This window comes from Juglans microcarpa x Juglans regia, chromosome 1D (genome assembly GCF_004785595.1).
Source record: "Juglans microcarpa x Juglans regia isolate MS1-56 chromosome 1D, Jm3101_v1.0, whole genome shotgun sequence".
NCBI lineage: Eukaryota > Viridiplantae > Streptophyta > Magnoliopsida > Fagales > Juglandaceae > Juglans > Juglans microcarpa x Juglans regia.
The window spans coordinates 37,181,631-37,202,330 of record NC_054594.1 but is presented as its reverse complement, the minus strand read 5'-3'; the positions used below and the strand labels follow the sequence as shown (position 1 = coordinate 37,202,330).

At 33.6% G+C, this 20,700-nt stretch overlaps 1 protein-coding gene and 1 long non-coding RNA gene across 2 annotated transcripts; one reads left to right on the top strand and one right to left on the bottom strand.

Moving 5' to 3' along the window:
- Positions 1 to 8,359: 8,359 nt before the first annotated feature.
- Positions 8,360 to 19,656, bottom strand: LOC121252396. Its single transcript, XR_005938213.1, has 3 exons — positions 19,488 to 19,656; positions 13,509 to 13,519; positions 8,360 to 8,371 (listed from the first exon to the last, which is right to left on the bottom strand). It is a non-coding gene; the product is annotated as an uncharacterized LOC121252396 (long non-coding RNA).
- Positions 13,165 to 19,475, top strand: LOC121252289 (PH, RCC1 and FYVE domains-containing protein 1-like). The gene is made up of 7 exons (XM_041151876.1): positions 13,165 to 13,301; positions 13,436 to 13,522; positions 13,612 to 13,716; positions 14,681 to 16,750; positions 16,882 to 17,028; positions 18,172 to 18,632; positions 19,077 to 19,475. The coding sequence occupies exons 4-7, from the start codon at positions 14,840 to 14,842 to the stop codon at positions 19,282 to 19,284; spliced, it is 2,727 nt and encodes a 908-aa protein (XP_041007810.1). The 5' UTR covers positions 13,165 to 13,301; positions 13,436 to 13,522; positions 13,612 to 13,716; positions 14,681 to 14,839; the 3' UTR covers positions 19,285 to 19,475.
- Positions 19,657 to 20,700: the final 1,044 nt, after the last annotated feature.

The following is a 20,700-nucleotide window of genomic DNA, read 5'->3' as shown; positions in this document are numbered from 1 at the left end:
TTGATACAATATAATTACATATTTTTCTTATTTTATAGAGGGCCAGTTTTCCTTTTTTTTGGGTTCATATCTTGTTGTTGGTATCTTTTATATCTGTTCTTAAATTTTGTTAGTGAATTGATACAATAAGCATATTTATTTCTTCTGGATTTGTTTTCTTTTTATTTCTTTCATTTTGATCCCTGTCAGTTTTTCTGGAAATGGTAAAACAAGCATTCTAAATTTTTTTTCATGCGTATGAGTTTAAGATTACTTCTGTTTGTTCATTTTATATTATGAGTTTATAGTTTTTGTAACTCTGACAGTTCAACAATATATGGATTAAATTATGTTGAGGTTAGAATTTTTTGGTTCGGAATTTTATACAAAAACTGGTCCTTTTTCACTTTTGTGGATTTCTATCTTGTTGTTAGTATCTTTTTTATATCATATTCGTGGAATTCTATTTTGAATTGATACATTAAGCATCATAGAGATCAATTAGCGAGGTTCAACTATTATTTTTATCTTCTTCCTCTTTACTTTTTCGTTCAAAATTGTTTCTTTTTGGTTGAAAAATGTCAGAACAAGGATTATAATTTTTTTTTTTTAACATGTGGTTTAAGATGGTTTCTGGTTGTTCATCTTATATTATGAGTTTATGGTTTTTGTATCTATGACAGTTTAGCAATGAATTAAATTATATTGAGGTTTTGCTTTTGTTATTTTATTTTATAATAAAGATAGAAAGGTTCTGTTAATGGAGGTTATGTTCGCAAACTGTGGCTTCGCTAAGCAGAGAATATTATATAGCTCCTCGAAATAATTTTGAAAATGAGTTGTTGAATAAATAATTCACTTTTCTATTTTGAGATGGTGGACACATGGTTGCAATTTCGACAGTTGCATTCTTCGGCCATTATCAAATATCAAAATAGAACAGTGCATTATTCTTTCAGGAATTCCTAAGGGATGTTGCTGTCAGAATTACGAGGAATGTGCCCTTCATCAAGGACAACTACATGCCCCATTTCACGCCCAGTTCAGTTGCTGGGAGGTTTGTGTATGGCTTTCAGTTTCATGCCCTGTTTGTATTTTCTTTTTGCTAATTTTTTTGCCAAATAGATTGGTAATTTATTTTTTTTAGAATAGTGAAGCGGTTTTTTTTTTAAGCTTTGGCCATGAAAAAAAAAAAAAAAAAAACGTGTCTTCCATTCTGTTTTTTATGTTATGATATTTTGTTGCACTTTTTCCCTTTGCTTATTCTTGCTTGTTTTTGTATTCCTTGCAGAAAATTCAGGAGTTTTCCCTTTTTTAGGAAAACTTATATTTTTTGCATGATGATCATAATTTTTTGTGTTGTTCCATTCATATATTTTGAGTTTGTCATTTTTTCCCTTTAGTTAGGCTGCGATTGGATGTTGAACTGGGTTGAGTTAAGTTGAGTTGCGATGATAAAATATTGTTATAATATTATTTTTTAATATTATTATTATTTTAGGATTTGAAAAAGTTGAATTATTTATTATATTTTGTATTGGGATTTGAAAAAATTATAATGATGAGTTTAGATGAGTTTATATAGCAAACAAAGCCTAATCTAATTTGTTGGTTTGTTTCTTGTAGAGAATTTACACTTTTTTATTTGGAGTTGATGATGCTTTAAGGTTTGTATATCTCTTTCAGTTTCTTTTCCCAATTCCTCTTTGGGTAGGTATCTCTTATAGAAGGGATTTATCGGAGACCAATAGTGAAATGACACCTTAGGTAAGCACATCATCTAAACTTAAACTTGGTCGCACCATAGCAAACGACAAAAGAGCAGAATCACAGAAAATCCCTTCGACAAAATCAAAACCAAACACACTCCCATTGCACGCCATACGACCTCCAGTCCCGATGGAGAAGCTCCCAACAGCGAACGGCGAAATCACTTGTATCATTTTAGTTTCTAATATTTGTTTTCATCTATTTCTCGCATATCCTCTCTTTCTCCAAATAGATTTTTTCATTTTGTTTCAAATGCACAAATTCCACAAACTTCAACAATCTCTCTGTCTCTCAATCCCTGTTTTTATTCCCAAGCACCCTGTTCTTTTTTCTCCTCTCTCTTCTTTCCCACAAAATCTAATTCTTCAGATATTGCAAAAATAATTTCATAATCCTAAATAATTTCAGATATTAAAACTGTATGTGCAAAAATAACAAATATAAGTGTATAGGAATATCTTGGTGAGAAATTGAAATAAAATCTACAAGGTTAACGGCGAATCAATGGTGGGAGTAAGAGACCAATGACGAATCAATGGTTAACAGCAAAAACTGTTTCACAGAGAGAGAGGGGGGGATGCAGAGCATAGGGAAGAACAAATATATTTTTCCTCTAGACCGCATCACACAATAAATTGGGTGTGTGGTCTACGTGGCATGTTTTAATTGGACTCCGTTATTTAGAGAAAAATGGGCATACCTATGTGAAGTTTTTCTCTTCTTTTTCTCAATTTTGATATATATAATTTTTTATTCATTTTGTTTTTTTGATTTTTGGATTTTATTATTAATATGTTTAATTCGGTTTGTATATTGTTGGATTTTCACTTCCAGCTTTAAAAAAAAAAAAACAGATACTTTATTTTTATTTTTTCTATTTTTTTGAAATGTTTAGGTTTGTCATTTCTATTTATTTAATATTGTCTTTTTTTTTTTTAAGAATTTTGATTCATCTCTTTGTTTTTTGAAATTTGGTTACCCCTCTGTGTTTCTCTTCATGCCTTTTCTTGGTGGATTTTTTTTCTTATTTTTCCCCCTTTTATGTTTCGTGCCAAGATCTGTTTTCCTACTTTTTGGCTTTTTGGGGGGTTTGAGGCACTTTTGCTTGTAAAAGATCTCAATTTATATCTTATATTTGCAAACTGTTTTTGCTGAGTAGAGAGTATTATATAGCTCCTCGAAATAATTTTGAAAATGAGTTGCTAAATAAATAATGTGCTTTTCTGTTTTGAGATGAAGGACACATTCATAGCAATTTCAACAGTTGCATCCTTCGATCATTATCAAATATCAAAACAGAACAACACATTATTCTTTCAAGAATTCTTGAGGGATGTTGCTGTCGGAATTGCGAGGAATGTGCCATTCATCAAGCACAACTACACGCCCCATTTTACACCCATTTAAGTTGCTTTGGGGTTTGTATATAACTTTCAGTTTCACGCCCCGTTTGTATTTTCTTTTTGCTAATTTTTTTGCCAAATGGATTGGTAATTTATTTTTTTAGAATGGTGAAGTGATTTTTTTATTTTTATTTTTTTCTTTGGCTGTGGAAAAAAAAAAACTGTCTTCCATTCTATTTTTCATGTTATGATATTTTGTTGGGCTTTTCCCCTTTGTTTATCTTATTTGTTTATATGTTCCTGCAAAAAGTTCAGGGTTTTTCCCCCTTTTTTAGGAAAACTATATATTTTTTGCATGCTGATCATAATTTTTTATGCTGTTCAATTTGTATATTTTGAGTTTGTCATTCGTACTTGGTCTTTTTATAAGCTTTAAGGCATTTAAGGAAGTGTTTAGAAAAAAAAAAAAAGAAAAAAAAATGCTTATGAGAACATTTTTATTCATTTATCTTTTGGAAAAACATATTTGTATAGTTTGAGGTTTGTATGCCTTTCAGTTCTATTTCATGTTTGTATAGTTTGCTCCCAATTTTTCCCTTTGGAGTTCAAGCTGCTTTGGACTTTTTTATATCTTTCAGTTTTATTTTTTTCCAGTTTGTATATTTTGGTTGGCATTTATTTGAGCATGTGTACTCAAAATTTATATTTTCCGAATGTATGTGTTTCAGGTTGCTTGTATATCTTTAAGTTTTGTTTTTTGGAGTTGTAAATTTTGGTTGGTGTTTTTTCCAACAGGTGGGTTTAGAATTTATATTTTTTGGGTGGTGGGTATTTTTTTTTTTTTTTTTTTGTACATATTGATTATTGTTGGATTTGTATATTTTGTTATTACTAGCTTAATATATGTTCTTCTGCTTTTGTACTACAAGAATCGTTGGCATCTTTGTATTATTTATTTGGTTCCGTTTGTATGTTATTGGGTTTTAAACTTTTTGGGACTCATTTTTTTAGGCATTTAGTTTTTTACTTTTTCCCGTTAAGAGTCAATGTTTTCTTTAACATAACTGCTTTGAAGCAGTACCTACCGTTTTTGTGGAGAAACCGGCCTCAAATAAGAAATTGCCACGTTATTAATATAGTAAAACCTTATATGAGGACCATTCCATCAGAATTTTTTCCAAAAATTCCTAAACATTTTTTCCCTCAGCATTTCACCTCACCTAGCCACACGTTCTCACACCCATCCAGACATTGCTGCCACCAGACACTGCCACTAGCCCGACGCAGCCACCAACCCAAAGCAAGGCACCAACCCGACTCAGTCAGCCACCAACCACCATTGTCATCCTCCATAGTTTGCTTTTACAGCCCCTTTTTCTATCTACCCAATTATAGTTGTTGTTGGGGATACTGTTTTTCATTACAATTTACACTGCATTGCATGAAAGACAAATGAAATGAGAGAACAATGAAAAAAAATGTGCACTGCCAGTGTAGTTTTTGGTTAATGAAGATAAGGAAAAAAAAAGGCTTTGTTTTGGATTTTTCTTTTCTGTTTAATAATAATAATAATAAAGTATGCAGCATAAATACAAAGTCAAAGTAAATGAGGTCACTTTGATTCTGTAGCAGATATTTCTATATAGAAGAAGATATGCAATAAAGAGGGAGAGTTGCATCGATGGGTTCTGAGAGAGAGAGATGAGCTCCGATGCCCACTCTTGGGCTTAGTTGCGTCAATGCATTCTACGAGAGAGACAGACGAGCATGAGGGAGAGAACAGCTTCTACGTTTTCAAAGAGAGAGAGAGAGAGAGATGAAATTCGGTGCGATGCACGACCATTCCTTCAATAATAGGTGGGCTACGTGGCTTTATTATATTGGAGGCTGTTCTCAAGCCTACTTCAGATATACCGATTAGAAGGTTTTCTCTTTCTTTAAAAATAGAGTTATCCTTCTAATTCGATTTGTATACTATTCGGTTTTAAAAATAAATTCTTCCCATGTCATGTGCATTTAGATGCATGCTAATTTGAAGTTGATTTGTTAGGAAAGGAAAGACATCCTGAAAGGCATGTCAAATATGGAGTGAGTAGACGCACATTCTTTGTAAAAAAATTATAATTATATTATTGTAGCAAAACCGAAAAAGTGTAAAAATTTTCTTGTGTCCTCAAATATCAGGTTGGGATGAACGAGAAAAGTTTGTGTAAAATATTAGAATAAAGTTTTGGCTAAAGACATGTGACCTGATTGGCATAATCCCCAACTTTTAAAAGGGAGGTATGGACTCTGGAGTTCGAAATCCTCCTTCCCCACTCAAAAAAAAAAAAAAATGGTTTAAATTCTTTTGTATCATTCCAAAATATTTGTAAAAAACATATCTGAACAATCTTTTTATACTTATTGTAAACAAGTATAAAAAAAAAAAAATCCGAACCACCTTTATAATGTTTTTCTTTATTTTTTTCTTATCTTTGTTATTCATCTCCTCCTCCTTAGGAACATAAGAATCGTTTTAGACTTTTTATATTTCACTGTAGTAATATAATTATGAATTTTTGCAAGGAATGGTTTAGATATTTTAAATCAACATTTTTTTAAAAAAATAAGAAAGTGCCTTGGAATACATTAGAAAAAAAGTTTGGTAATTGCTAGTATATCTCTGAAATTTCAACTGATCATATGTTGTCATTGTAATTACTTGCTTGATAGGAAAGTTTTGTTATATATAAATCCACAGCAAAGATATGACGGTTGAAAATGGGGTTTCAAAATAAGTATACAATATATGTACAAAGATCTAGAAGAAATCGTATCTGCAAACAGAGATGAAACACAATATAGGAAAACTACCCCAAAAATAAAACCGAATAAATTGAAATAATAAAAGTTGGTCGTGGGAAAAAGAACCATTCACGAATATACAAAGCACATAACATACTTACAAACAATAAGCGCCAGATGTGAAATATTTTCCCACCATCTAATGTCATGTTTTAAGCAAATTTTTCATTTGAATTATAGGAAAAAGCTACTTTGTCTTCCCACTTTGCCCACTCTAGTAGCCGCACCCTTATACTATTTATATTTTTTCGTAAATTCTTTGTGGCAAAAGTGTTTCTGAATTTGCAAATTTGTTGCACTATTTAGAAGAAAACAAAATTTATATTGTAATGATAAAACTCAAAACATTTAGGACATTCTTCCAGCTTTCCAAAAAAAAAGAGAATATAATTTAAAATATTTTTTGTGAAACAATGCAAAATTATCACAAGACGTGTTTTAAATTTTTTTTTACATCTGCCAAGCATTGAAAAACAATTGATTAAAAAAATCCCCTAATTATTTTATTCAAATCTTTTTATTTATCTCTCTTTTTTTTTTTTTTTTTTTTTTTTTGTAATGGAGGAATTTTCAGAGTGTTTTGAAATTGTTGTTATAATAAGTTTTCTTGTTTCTGAAAATTGTAATAAATATGTCAAATTGTAAATTTTTATTTCCTAAATGACAAGGAATTTCGTAATGCGCATGTCAATTGATAATTGAAACAGTTGCTTTTATTAAACCCAACAAGTCCAGCGTTCTTAATGTAAGTATTTTAGAAATATTTTAGTTTTTTTGCAGTACTTAATTTATTACAGAGAAAGTTAAAAACTTTAAAGTTAATTCTGCACATAAATTGTTTTTGACAAATCTGACAGTAAGCTTAACCTATAGTGAATTTCTTGTGTGTAACGTGTTCAAGAAATAACCAACAATTGCGCAATTGTTGGCGAATTGATGAAGGTTTGTAACCCATGACGGTAAAATACTTTTCTTAGTGCCAGATTTAAATTTCTATGCAATCACTTTGTCTGAAAAATTGTTTCTAATATGATGTATAAAACAAAATTTTAGATCAAGACGAAGATAAATGTGGTTAACTTGTATCAAATATTTTTTTACATGTTATATATTAATTGAAACAAGGGAACTGGGTATGAACATAAGGGTATGAACATAATGAAAGCTTCATTTTGTTACCATTACAAAAATCCACATTTTCAGCTTATGTTTTTCTTAAACTTGTGCTAAACAAGTTTACCAAAACTAGCAATGTGATGAATGTGTATCAGTCTATGTTAATTTTGAACTAATGTTTTTCTTTCTTGATCTGTCCAAACATGCAATTACTATAGTGCGCTTAACTATTGTTATCCAAAAATATTTGCTAGAATTTAGATTTTTTTTCCTTTGCATTAAATTTTTTATTAGGATCAAATTTTTATGAAAAGTATTATTTTTTTCTAAAATAACTGATCCACCCAATGGTCCTATCCTATGCATTCTGGTCCTTTCCAAATATATATAAACACAATTATTTTACAATTTTCACATAATTATTTTACAATTATTTAATAAAATATTATTAGTTTTAAGTTTATTTGAACTTTAAAAAAAAAAATAATTTGCTGAGGAATTGTGTTGAAGTTGTAATAGTTGTGTAATTGTATTATTTATCAATTCTCCCAATTTCACTAATAAGGAGCGAGACTTTGGTATGAGTTTCAACACTGAGTAACCTTATATATACACTCTCATCGTAGATGTTATACTTCCCATTACTCTTGGATATGGGTGGCTCTACAGAACTGGAGCCACCGTTGAAGCGTTCGTTGGGGTTTTCGTTAGTTTATTTTGTATTTTTTTTTCTTATTTTTTACATGATGTATTTTTTAATATTTTTAAATATTTTTTGTTTAAAATTTATAATATTATTAAAAATTATTTCAAAAAAAAAAATTAAGAAGAGTAGCATTTTCCATGAAAAAAACTTAAACGGGTAAGTTGGCGTGGAAGCAGTTAAAGATATGCGCCAATATCTCGTCCCAAGTACTGTTTTTCGAGCTGCAAACCTCTCTCGACAATATGACCGCTTACTTCCCTCTCATTTCGCCTCTCTCCTCTCTCTCTCTCTCTCTCTCTCTCTCTCTCTCTCTGCATTGGGTTTGGGTTCATGTTCTTTTTGCATGTCCAATTCGCTCAAACACTGTGAAATCGTAAACCAAATTTCTGATATATCATACATGACTCAGGTTCTATGAAGTCTGTTATCTGGCTCATCGATGTTTTGCGGATCAAGAATACACAAAGAGTGACGTCGTGATCTTTGAGATTTGAGTTTCTCGTGGTGATTTCGTTTTTTCCTTTCATTGCTCTTCATTTTGCAAATCGTGATTTTGAGTGTAGTGAGTATTTTGATGAGAGGCCAACATAAAAGAAGAAAGCATATGCATCTATGAAGACTGGGGCTCGCAAGTCGCCGCCGCATTACCGCCTGATGCAGTTTTCGGTTGAGCTTCGTCCTCCGCGCTTTCCTTATTGTCTTTTCAGATGGAATGGCAGATCTTGCTAGTCATGGCAAACATGAGCGAGACATTGAGCAAGTCAGTTTCCCTTCACTCGACCTTAATTTTCTTTTTTCCTTTGATTTTTCTGTTTAGTTTAGATGAAATTGAGGGAGTAGTTATCTTCTTCAACCTAATGTATATATCATGGTATTGTTAAATAACAATGCATTCATATAACTTGTCATTGTAGCTTATTAGGTCTTTTGTGTCGTAGGTTTTATTAGCATTAAAACATACTCATAAGGAGGATTTTTCCAGTGTACTTGTATAGATATGTTCTCAGAGGGTTTTTTAAATGAACGCCAATGTATACCCAGGATCAAATTTATAGATCCTGCATACTTTTTACAACATATGCCAAAATAAAAGGATATTGAAAATGAAAAATGAAAATGCAATTTCTGAAATTGAATGGTTAAATAGTGATTTTAATTATGGTAATTATGAATATAGTTATTATTATGTCCTTTCATTTGGTATTATTATATGTATAAAAGTATTAAACATAAGTATTATATGTATTAAATATAAGTATTATACCTACAAAATGTATAAAACGTATTAAAAAACAATAGGTTATATAAAATGCATTAAAATGTATTATTCGTGTTGATGTCGTATTTCACAGCCCGAGCAACTCCGCTCTTCTGGGTTGGACCATTCCTACGCACAGAGGAAATGAAGGCTCGGTGGGAGATACCTCTGATGCCTAAATTAGTTTGGGTTTTAAATATGTCATTTATGTGAGTTTCAATTAATGTATATATGTGTTTTTGCCCCCTAAGGGGAGATATTTATACCTGGAAGGGGCGATCCCTTGTCAGGCTGATCATGGTGGTGCCGCTCCGTACCCAGGTCGCATCCTCTGCCAACTCCCTGCCATGTGACAGGCCATCCATGCTTGATCGTGGCAACCGCTAACAACCCTAGGTCCTTGCCGTGGTGTGCCCGCCTCCATCCTTCATTAAATGCGGCGTGGTCTCGGTCAGGCACTCCCACCTTCCAGGTCTTGTCCAACCGTTGGCGATTAGGGACCTGAGTTATCCCTGGCCCTGTGCATGCAACTTGTCAGCCAGCAAACGTGTCAGGACTCCTAGCTTAGTCCCCATTCCCCACGCGTGTTGCCTTGCTACTTCCTCGCAGGCTTCATGGGTTGACCTTGCCCTTCATGACCCGGCTTGGGCCATCCTGTTCTCTTACCGGGTTGTCCTTAGGCCCACCCATACCGCCTGGGCTGGTCTCGTTCGGTCAGGCCCATCACTGGGAACACCTCCCCTCACAATATGTATAAAATGTATTAAACACAATATTAAAAAGTATTAAACATGAGTTTTGCTACTCATCATTCTCACACACCACACTTATTTTTATCTATTTTTAATTTTTAATTTTTTAAATTGTTTTGATTTTATTATTCTACTCATCATCCATACACCACAAATTTGGTAAGAGAAAAAATTAAAAAATTATGTGTGGTGTGAGAATAATGAGTAGAATTCTTCATGAAACATATTAAAACGTATTAAAATGTATTATACGTATAAAACATATTAAACACTATATTAAAATGTATAAAACATATTAAAATGTATTATATGTATAAAACGTATTAAACACACGTATCAAAACGTATTAAACACAAGTGTTCAAAAGTATTAAATATAAGTATTAAACATATTGAATACAAGTATTATTATTTTTTTTTTTGAATGGAAAATATGAACTTCATTAACTTAAAGAAATAGCATAAACCTGCATACAATCTGGTTGAATAATCAACTCAACAGTGTCTGGTTCTAACTCTAAAGAACCCTTAGCAAGATTATGAGCAAATTCATTGCCACATCTTTTAACAAAAGCAACTCTCCAATTACCAAGATTTGAAAGTTGAGCCTTGGTATCACTAAGTATCATTCCAACTTGATCACTTCTATCCTTTTGCTGCTGAAGACCAAGAACAACTTGTCCTGAATCACCTTCCAGGATAACTGATCTCAGCCCCATTTCAAGTGCCAAACCAGCAGCAAAAAAGGCTCCCTGAGACTCTGCCAACAGAGGATCAAATAAGCTAGGCCTTGAAAACTTCTTAGTAGCAAGAACCCGACCCTCATGGTCTCTAGCAACAATACCAAACCCTGCTCTTCCCTTAGACTCAGATAAGGAGCCCAACTCATATTGTCTGCTGTTGACACTCTAGATGTAGCTTTAGAACCAAGCTGGACAGCTTGAAACTGAGCAACCAGTTCCCTAGCCTTGTTAGCAAGAGCAGAAGGATGATCAAAAGATCCCTCAAAAATGAATTGATTTCTTCTGTACCATATACTCCTGGCTGTAACTGCAAGAAAATCCATATCTTCCTGGTCATATATTGAAATCAGCCTCTCAGCCAACTCTTTGAAGCTCCCTAATCTGATAGAACTTTTGTTGATCACTCTTGGCCCTTGACTCCACACGTCCATCATAGAGACACAACTCCACAACGCATGAAAAAATGTTTCTTCTTCCCTTAGGCAGATGGGGCATAAAGGTGATTCAATAACCTTTTCCTTGAAGAGATTTAAATTTGTTGGCAAGGATTCGAGACATGCCAAGTATTAAAACATATTAAACACAAGTATTAAAATGTATTAAACTTATAAAACATAAGTATTAAACATATTAAATATAAGTTTTAAACATAAGTATAAAACATAACTATTCTACTTATTATACGTATAAAATGTATCAAATATAAGTATTAAACATAAGTATAAAACATAAGTGTTATACGTATAAAATGTGTTAAACATAAGTATTAAGGAAAATGATTCAATGACACCCAAATTTTCCCACCAAATATGCCCCCTCGTGTATTTTATTTTATTTTTAATTATTTTTTCTTAATGGTTAAGGAAGTGACTACTATTGAATTTATGTTTTTTTTTTAATGTTTAAAGATGTTTAAAAAATGTTTGAAAGAAAAAGGAAAAAAATGTGCAATTGCACTAGGGGGGCATATTTGGTGGGCATGTATGAGAGTCATCCTCGCATTGTCCAAGTATTAAACATAAGTATTAAATTTATTAAACATAAGTACTATTATACGCATTATGCATATAAAATGTATTAAATATAAGTATTATACGTATTGTACGTATTAAACATAAGTATTATACGTATTATAAGTATTATACATATAAAGGTGTTAAACACAAGTAATATGTATAAAACGTATTAAACATATTAAGGTTAATTGTTTGAACTAAGATAAACTTTTGTTGATAACTGTTGCAAAATCTTGATAGACTTCATGATGCGAAGACTATTACTAATGCAAATTAAGTCCCCGTTTGGAACGTGGATCAACTCAGTTTAGTCTAATTTTAAACTGAGTCTAATATCCAAACACTCAACTCTCAAATCACTAAACTCATCTCAACTCAAAACCTCTTTACATGTGGGACCCACAACTTTTTTTCAACTTAACACATCTAAATTCATTTTAACATCCAAACACATCTTCTATATTAGGTGGGCTCTACAAAACTTGTTCCACCATCTCAACTCACTACTATTCATAAAGAATTCAACTCATCTCAATTCAGCTCACTACTAAGCCTCCGTTCATTTTGTGCATAGGGTGTGCCACCACTTCATCAATATGCATTTTTTTTTTATTGTAGAAGTCATTAGTGTGTATATCATTTCTCCGAAGTGATATTTCCTAAAGTGAATTGTTCGTGTCAAAGGAATAAGAACCTAGATTTTATGTGTTGCATATATATGTAGGCCAAAAATATTAATAAAATTGTTACTTTCCTAATTGTAATATGACATTGGCTGTGATAAAGCTTAGAATTATGATTAATGGGAGATTTACCATGCAAGTAGGAAAACCTGCTTGGATTTTTAATCATACCAAAAACGCATACAAGCTACAGGAAAATAATATGGGAAAGCTACCATATGGAAATTAACATTTGTCATTTCTGTATGGGATTATCAAAAGCTAACAATAGAATGCTACTAATTAACTGGTGGAATTATTGATAGTATGCCTTATTATGTGGTCACTGCAATTATCACTTGTAATACTTTTGAACATTTTTTATGTTTCACTAACGCAGAGCTGTTAACACGCGTGATTTCAGGTAGTTACAAGTTAATAAAGCTTGGCATGTCTGAGTGCTCTTAACATTTATTTATTTTAATTTTTTTCACCTCTTTTGAAGGCGCTCATTGCTTTGAAAAAAGGTACTCAGTTAATAAAGTATAGTCGGAAAGGGAAGCCTAAGTTCTGCCCATTCAGAATTTCTACGGTGAGTTAATTTCTATGAGAGCAAATACTGTTTTCATGTTTTTAAAATTCTTCATTCTAGACATAATGCACCATGCATATATAGGCTACTTTCAGTTGGGGAAAAAAGTAGAAATGATCAGATTGTTGTCAGAGAGATGACCCTTTTAAAGAGGGGCTGAGAGTATGTATGTTATGCATTGGCAAGAAGGATGTTGACTCAATTATGACTCTAGTGGAATTTGTGCCTGCTGTAACTCTTTGTAATGTGTCACGTTTGTTAGCTGCTATGTGTATGCAGAACAAAGTGGACTCAAATAATTTGGACTGTCATAATGAGAGATGTGTTGTGATCTCTATATACCAGCTTCATCTTCTCCAGTATGGATAGTCACGACATAACTCTCAAGTATAGTGTATGAATGAATTTACATTTTGTTGTATCAACAGGATGAAACAACACTGATCTGGTACTCGCATGGAGAAGAAAGGAATCTGAAATTATCTTCAGTCTCGAGGATTATCCCTGGACAGAGAACTGTGAGTTAAAGACTTCTATTTGACATTTAATTGATGATATAGTCATATCACTGAACCGATCTCTTTAGAAATAGGTCATGAATTTTGTTTCCCAAAGCTGGCATGAACTAACTTCTATTTGCAACTTTTTACAGGCTGTTTTTAGACGATATTTGCGCCCTGAAAAGGATTACTTGTCATTTTCCCTTCTATATAATAACGGGGAACGATCACTTGATCTGGTTAGTAAAGATCAATTAATCATTTTGGTTTGTTTTATGTCGGCTTGATGAAAAGTTCATCTCCAGATCCTTACTTTTCATATTTATAGATCTGCAAAGACAAAGTTGAGGCAGAGGTATGGTTTGCAGGCCTTAAGGCATTAATTTCTACCGGACAACAGCATTGTAGAAGGACTAGGAGTCATCTTTCGGATGTGAGTTCCCATTAACACAAATCCATCTATGGGGGAGTTTTTTTTTTTTTTTTTTTTTTTTTTTTTTTTTTTTTTTTTTATGTACTTTGTAGGATGTGAGTTACCATTTAGCACAAATCCACCAATGAGGGAGTTATTTTTTAACTACAATATATACTTTGTAAGATTTCCTTTACCTTGTGGTTGAAAGTTGAAAATTGTGTTCCAACACTTTTAATAATCTTGGACATTAAATAATTATTATTCTGGTTGAAACTAATTTGTTACCTTGTTGGGAGGTCAGATTCATATTTAAGCTTATGTTCATTTTAAGCGATATGATGATATCCTGGAATCAGCTGTTAATAAGCAATCTGGTTGGTAATTTTCCAGAATTCTATGAGTTGTTTTTCCAGTTCAATGTTCTGGTTGGCAAGAAACTGCATTGTGTTACATTTCAATGATATGTTAAACCAACTCCTAGATTATATATCCCCAGAAGAGGAAAATTTTCGTAACCGTCGTCAAGATTTTATGGAATTGCATCCATCAAATAAACTAAAGTAATATTTTTCTAACATGAAAATACATATAAATCAATTAAAAAATATAAAATACTATTTTTTCAATGGCTACTAATATTCATGCTTTTCAACCATTATACTGACCAGTGGGGGTTTAGATTTTTATTTACGAGAGCTTTCTCCTTTGTTTTATCATAACAGATTGCTCTTTTAAAACTTAGGTTGAAATTGGCTTTAATCTTGTACTCCAGACCAACTTAACTGATATTAGATGCTGATTGACATATTGAGTTTTTATGACATATTTTGCACTATACATGCATTTTATGGAACCATCTTGATACAAATGTGAAGAATGTAAAAACACATTGTTGGTTGAACTACTTTTGAACATTTGTTTTTGGTGAAGTTTTTCCAGAACATCTAATTTAGTTTTTTTTTTTTTTTTTTTTCCTATTTAGCTAGATAAAAGTGGTGACTTTATTCAGAACGGCTGTTCTTTTGGTGCAACACTAGATTTCACTTCAAGTATTGCTCAAGGTTGGGCATCTCGTGTTTCGAATTCTTGTGAATCTCCATTGAGCTTGGAAAGCTCAGATGTGGATTCAGTGCGTGCCAATATGCAAATAAGAACAAGTTCTGGAGATGGTTTTCGTTTTAGTGTTTCCAGCAATCCTAGTAGTTCTAGTGGAGGATCTGGACCAGATGACATAGAATCATTGGGAGATATTTACGTATGGGGGGAAGTATTGAGTGACGGGATTTCACATGATGGTTCTATGAGTCAAATTTCCACAAAAACTGATGTTCTTACTCCTAAGCCCTTGGAGTCTAATGTTGTTCTTGATGTTCACCAGATTGCTTGTGGTGTGCGACATGTTGCTCTTGTAACAAGGCAAGGTGAGGTTTTTACCTGGGGAGAGGAATCCGGAGGTAGGCTTGGTCATGGGATTGATAAAGACTATAGCCGCCCCCATCTTGTTGAGTTCCTAGCAGTTACTAATGTAGATTTTGTTTCATGTGGAGAGTATCATACTTGTGCTGTATCTACATCTGGTGATTTGTATACTTGGGGTGATGGTACCCATAATGCTGGACTTCTTGGTCATGGAACAGATGCTAGCCATTGGATACCTAAAAGGGTTACTGGTCCATTAGAAGGACTTCAGGTTTTATCTGTTGCATGTGGGACATGGCATTCAGCATTAGCAACTTCCAATGGAAAATTGTTCACATTTGGTGATGGAACATATGGAGTTTTGGGACATGGAGACCGCGAGAGTGTTTCATATCCCAAGGAGGTACAATCATTGAGTGGACTGAAGACTATTAAGATTGCTTGTGGAGTATGGCATACTGCAGCCATTGTAGAGGTTATCGGCCAGACTAGTGCAAATGTTTCGTCTAAAAAGTTGTTCACCTGGGGTGACGGTGACAAACACCGTTTGGGCCATGGAAGCAAGGACACTTATCTTCTTCCCACCTGTGTCTCTTCACTTATTGACTATAACTTCCACCAGCTTGCTTGTGGACATACACTGACTGTTGGCCTTACTACATCTGGTCATGTGTTTACCATGGGTGACACTGCATATGGTCAGCTCGGCAATCCAACCTCTGATGGAAGGGTACCTTGCTTGGTACAAGATAAATTGGTTGGTGAATTTGTTGAAGAAATATCTTGTGGGGCAAATCATGTTGCTGTCCTTACATCTAGAAGTGAAGTATACACTTGGGGGAGAGGTGCCAATGGAAGATTGGGACATGGGAACACAGAAGACCGGAAATATCCAACACTAGTTGAAGCCTTAAAAGATAGGCATGTAAAGAATATATATTGTGGCTCAAACTTTACTTCAAGTATATGCATCCATAAATGGGTCTCTGGAGCAGACCAATCCGTTTGCTCTGGTTGTCGGCAAGCATTTGGTTTTACCAGAAAGAGGCACAATTGTTATAATTGTGGACTGGTGCATTGCCATGCTTGTAGTTCAAGAAAGGCATTGAAAGCAGCATTGGCTCCAACTCCTGGCAAACCCCATCGTGTATGTGATGCTTGCTATGCAAAACTTAAAAGTGCTGAGGTTGGTTACACTTCTCACACAAATAGAAAAACTAGAGTCCCTCGCCGTTCAGTAGATTCCAGGGAAAGATTAGATTGGGTAGAGGCAAGGTCGTCGAGGGTTTTGCTGTCTCCCACTACAGAACCAGTCAAATACCATGAGATCAAGTCCAGAAGTCCTGGAACTAGATCTGATTCTCCTTCTATTGTGCGGGCTTCTCAGGTTCCATCACTGTTACAACTGAAAGATATTGCATTTCCAAGTTCGTTCAGTGCTCTTCAAAATGCTTTGAAGCCTGTTAGGCCATCACCACCTCATCTCCACATGAACTCAAGACCTGCTTCACCATACTCGAGGAAACCAAGCCCTCCACGCTCTGGCACTCCCCCATTCTCTAGGAGTCTTATTGATGGTCTCAGGAAGACAAATGAACTACTGAATCAAGAAGTCTCGAAGTTGCAAAACGATGTAAGATTTATGTACCTTTTGTAAATATAACATTCTTCTCTTCATCCTATTACTTTATTGGTTTGGGATTTAAATTGTGAGGCTGTCCCTCAGGTATAATTTCATTCCTTTTCTCCTCTACTTCACTTCAGGTTAGATATTTGAAGCAAAAGTGCGATGCACAAGATGTGGAGCTCAAGAATTTACATAGAAATGCTAGACAAGCTGCTTCATTAGCTAAAGAGGAATCTTCCAAGTATAGAGTAGCAAGGGAACTTGTCAAGTCTGTTGCAGAACAGGTATTTTAATTGCTGAATACAAATTCCTCATTCAAACTGATGGGTCTTTCAAATACGAAGGATGCTCCAGGTTGTAGCCCAGATGTAATGCGAACCAAAGTTATTAGGAATAGATTTCCTATATGATGGGAAATTGCATACTATTGGAAAATTTAGTGAAACAAATAATCATGCTTTTGGGACCTGTCTGCTTTTTTCTATTTCATATTTAAGAACAGCTGGTTGATGCAGGCAGCCAGCAGTGGCTGCTGTATTTCTCGACTGAAAAACTAAATTATCTTAGCATGCAACAAATATGATTATGTTCCAGCAGAAAGTATTGACAGAATCACTCAAAGGGTTCAAATATTCTGACACCTGTGAATGGAAAATCTTTTTGTTTAATGACAAATATGATTAATAAAATTAAAGGTTCAGTGTTTTTCTTTGCCACTCGTCTTTTTTGCCCACTAGCTATCAATGAGTAAGAATTAATTGAAGGCACCAAAAGGGGGCGCAAGACTAGTTGACAGGATGTATGCCAAAGGCTACAGAGAAACTACAGAGACTGATCGTGCAAATAAATCATGCCCAATAACCTAGCCCATATGTAGTATTTGATAGAGCTTGAGCTTTTATCAAAAAAAAAAAAAGATAGTGCTTGAGCTTGGGCCATACACTTGGTGGATGGTTACTTTGTGTGTCTTATGTGGTGTATTTAGTTGAAAATGAACAAGTGGTGTTTTAATGATAAAGAGTGTACTTTGGAGGAAATTCGGAATTTTTTTGTGCACTCTTTATTGCATTGGTTCTCTGCTTCAGCTCATGACTTTTTGTTGTCGTTTTCCTCTTCTTAGATAGAATGTATTTAGGTGTTTTCTTTTATATATGTCCTATGTACATGGGTTTCATCTATTTCATTCATTTTAATAAAATTGTATTTGTTACTTCTAAAAAAATTTTTTTTTTCTTTATAAATAATAGGATTAGATTAGATCATTCCATTCATATTGCAAAATCTGAGTAGCATGCAATTGAATCATTGTTGGGGGAAACAAAACTATGAATGAAATGATAATTGTATTTCCCCCTTTTATTATATTGGTTTAATCATTAGTTAATCATTGCTAATTAGACTGTTCGTGCTGAACTTTTTTATTTCAGTTGAAGGAAGTGATAGAAAAGGTGCCTCCAGAGGTTTCTGACAGTGAAACCTTTAAAGCCATGCATTCTCAAGCTGAAGCTTTTCTAAACACAACTGAAACATCTGATATATCTTCGTCTCTGCCTGAAGACTTAGAGTCTGACCAACAATACGCATCTCATATAACATCCTCCCTCAATGGGTCTTCTAAGATGCGAGATAAAATGACCCATGGCCATGCAGATATAGCAAGAGTAATGGAGGATGGGAGAAATATTCTTCAGGGGAGTAATAGACCATCTGTTTCTAACTCAAGAGGTGCTCTATCTCTGCCAAGCTCTGAAACTGGCTCAAGATTGCCTGGATCTTCAACAATGAGGAATGAAGAAAAAGAAATCATTGAACAATTTGAACCCGGTGTTTATGTTACAGTCATTCTACTTCGAGATGGTACTAAAATTTTTAAGCGAGTGAGATTCAGGTACTCAAGTAAATACTTGACCCAACAAAAATATCAAATAATTCACTTTTTGTACAGTGTGATCTCCCACATGCCTAGCTCATTTTCACATATATCTATGCATTTTGGTTCTCAAGTGTTTCATTACTTGCATTTAAGCCCATCACAGTATGTATGTAGGTGTGCCTCCACCATGTAAGCTAGAAATTACCCAAAACTACAAATTATCTTCAACATTTTTTTTACTGCATATGGACGTGTTTGGCATGTATTATGCTTCTGTCTAAACTTGTATAAAGTGATGGTGTTTGACATATGTCCAAAGCAGATATATCTCCTTTGAGTTACCTATTGTCATATTTGTCTGTGTGTTTCCATCCTCTGAAGAAATTGTTGATGATAATATAATGTATCTAATGAATTCAATCTTCATGGCTCATGCATCTGCATCCAAACCTTTTTCAGTAAACGAAGGTTTGACGAGCACCAGGCAGAGGAATGGTGGAGTAAAAACAAAGATAGAGTAGTTAGGAGATACAGTCCAACAGCAAGCCCTACTTTAACGGGATCATCTAGCACTCCAGCACCTGCTGATGATGAAGGATCATCTAGCACTCCAGCACCTGCTGATCAGGAAAATAATAAGGCATCAGAATCTTCCCAAACTAATTAGATTTATAACTAAATCTTCTGTGATATATGTGGTGAACTGCCTTAGAATAGCAGCATTAAGTATCCATTAGGTGTAAACATATTCGTGTTCTGAACAACTTAGGGAGGACTTAATTTGAGAAGAATGGTACAGCTTACTTGTAATTCTTTCATTCGTTTTGTTCTTAATTTTTCTTCCAATATTCCATTTTTGGCACCTTTCACTTAAGAATAAATATAGATAGAAGCCACTATTGAAAGCATCCATTTTGCAAATATGATGTGACATCATCTAGACCACATATCTCCTCAAGTGAGTGTTGGGAATAATCAACTAGAAGCAGCCATGCAGTGAGTGCAAAATGTGCACTGTTACAATGGCTTCTCTCTAGCATTACTCTTCACTTAAACCTTCACGGTTGTACAGAAAATGAACGTTCCAGGTTTTTCACAAAGCCATTGCAAAGCCTTGTTTGTGATGTTTCATTCTCTGGTGTTGGAAAGTGTACTATGCTGATAATTTTGCCAGATGATAACGTTACAAAATCAGTAGTAGCTCTCATTGCCAAAATAGTTGTACATTCCCTGAGTGTTCAATGCAGCTAAGCCATCTTTCAGATTTTAAAATCTGATCTTTCAGGCTTTCCATAGAGGCTTCTTATTAAAATATCATCATTTAATTATCACGAACATCTTGAATTTTGACTGCTAAAACATTCCCTGAGTGTTCAATGCAGCTAAGCCATCTTTCAGATTTTAAAATCTGATCTTTCAGGCTTTCCATAGAGGCTTCTTATTAAAATATCATCATTTAATTATCACGAACATCTTGAATTTTGACTGCTAAAGATGGGGTGATGGATTTCTCAGGGTGTTTAAGCATCAAGCTATTTTGCTTTGCATGCCATTTTCATGTTCATCGGTATCAATTGTTTGTATCCGTAGATAATACTATGTATGCCAATGCTAAAGTACTACTAGTCCCATATTTTTGTCACCAACGTAGGGATGGCGAAAAAAAAAAATGAGAAAAAGAATTCATGCAAGTATTGACATTATTGAAAAAGGAAGAATGAGAAAAAGAATTCATGCAAGTATTGACATTATTGAAAAAGGAAGAAAGGGGAAAAAACTGAAGAAGAAAATTAAAAGAATATGTCCGTCAAAACGTTTCATCTCATCTTATTTTATTTCATTTTATTATTATAATTTTATTAAATTTTTACATAAAATATTATAAACAATTCAACTTTTTCAAATTTTAAAATAATAATAATATTAAAAAATAATATTATAATAATATTTTATTTAATTTTTAACTTTCATCTTAATTCATCTTATCTTAACTTGTTATCCAAATTGCATCTAAATGAATTAAGAGGAGAGTAATATTACTATTACCAATGGTTTCTGCCGCTTGTTATTACTGCTGTGATTT

Excerpts from the sequence above, each read along its gene's own strand:
- LOC121252289 (XM_041151876.1), top strand. The coding sequence starts at position 14,840 with ATGCAAATAAGAACAAGTTCTGGAGATGGTTTTCGTTTTAGTGTTTCC. Across the intron at positions 16,751-16,881 it reads TCTCGAAGTTGCAAAACGAT|GTTAGATATTTGAAGCAAAA; the intron begins GTAAGATTTATG and ends ACTTCACTTCAG. Across the intron at positions 18,633-19,076 it reads TTTAAGCGAGTGAGATTCAG|TAAACGAAGGTTTGACGAGC; the intron begins GTACTCAAGTAA and ends AACCTTTTTCAG.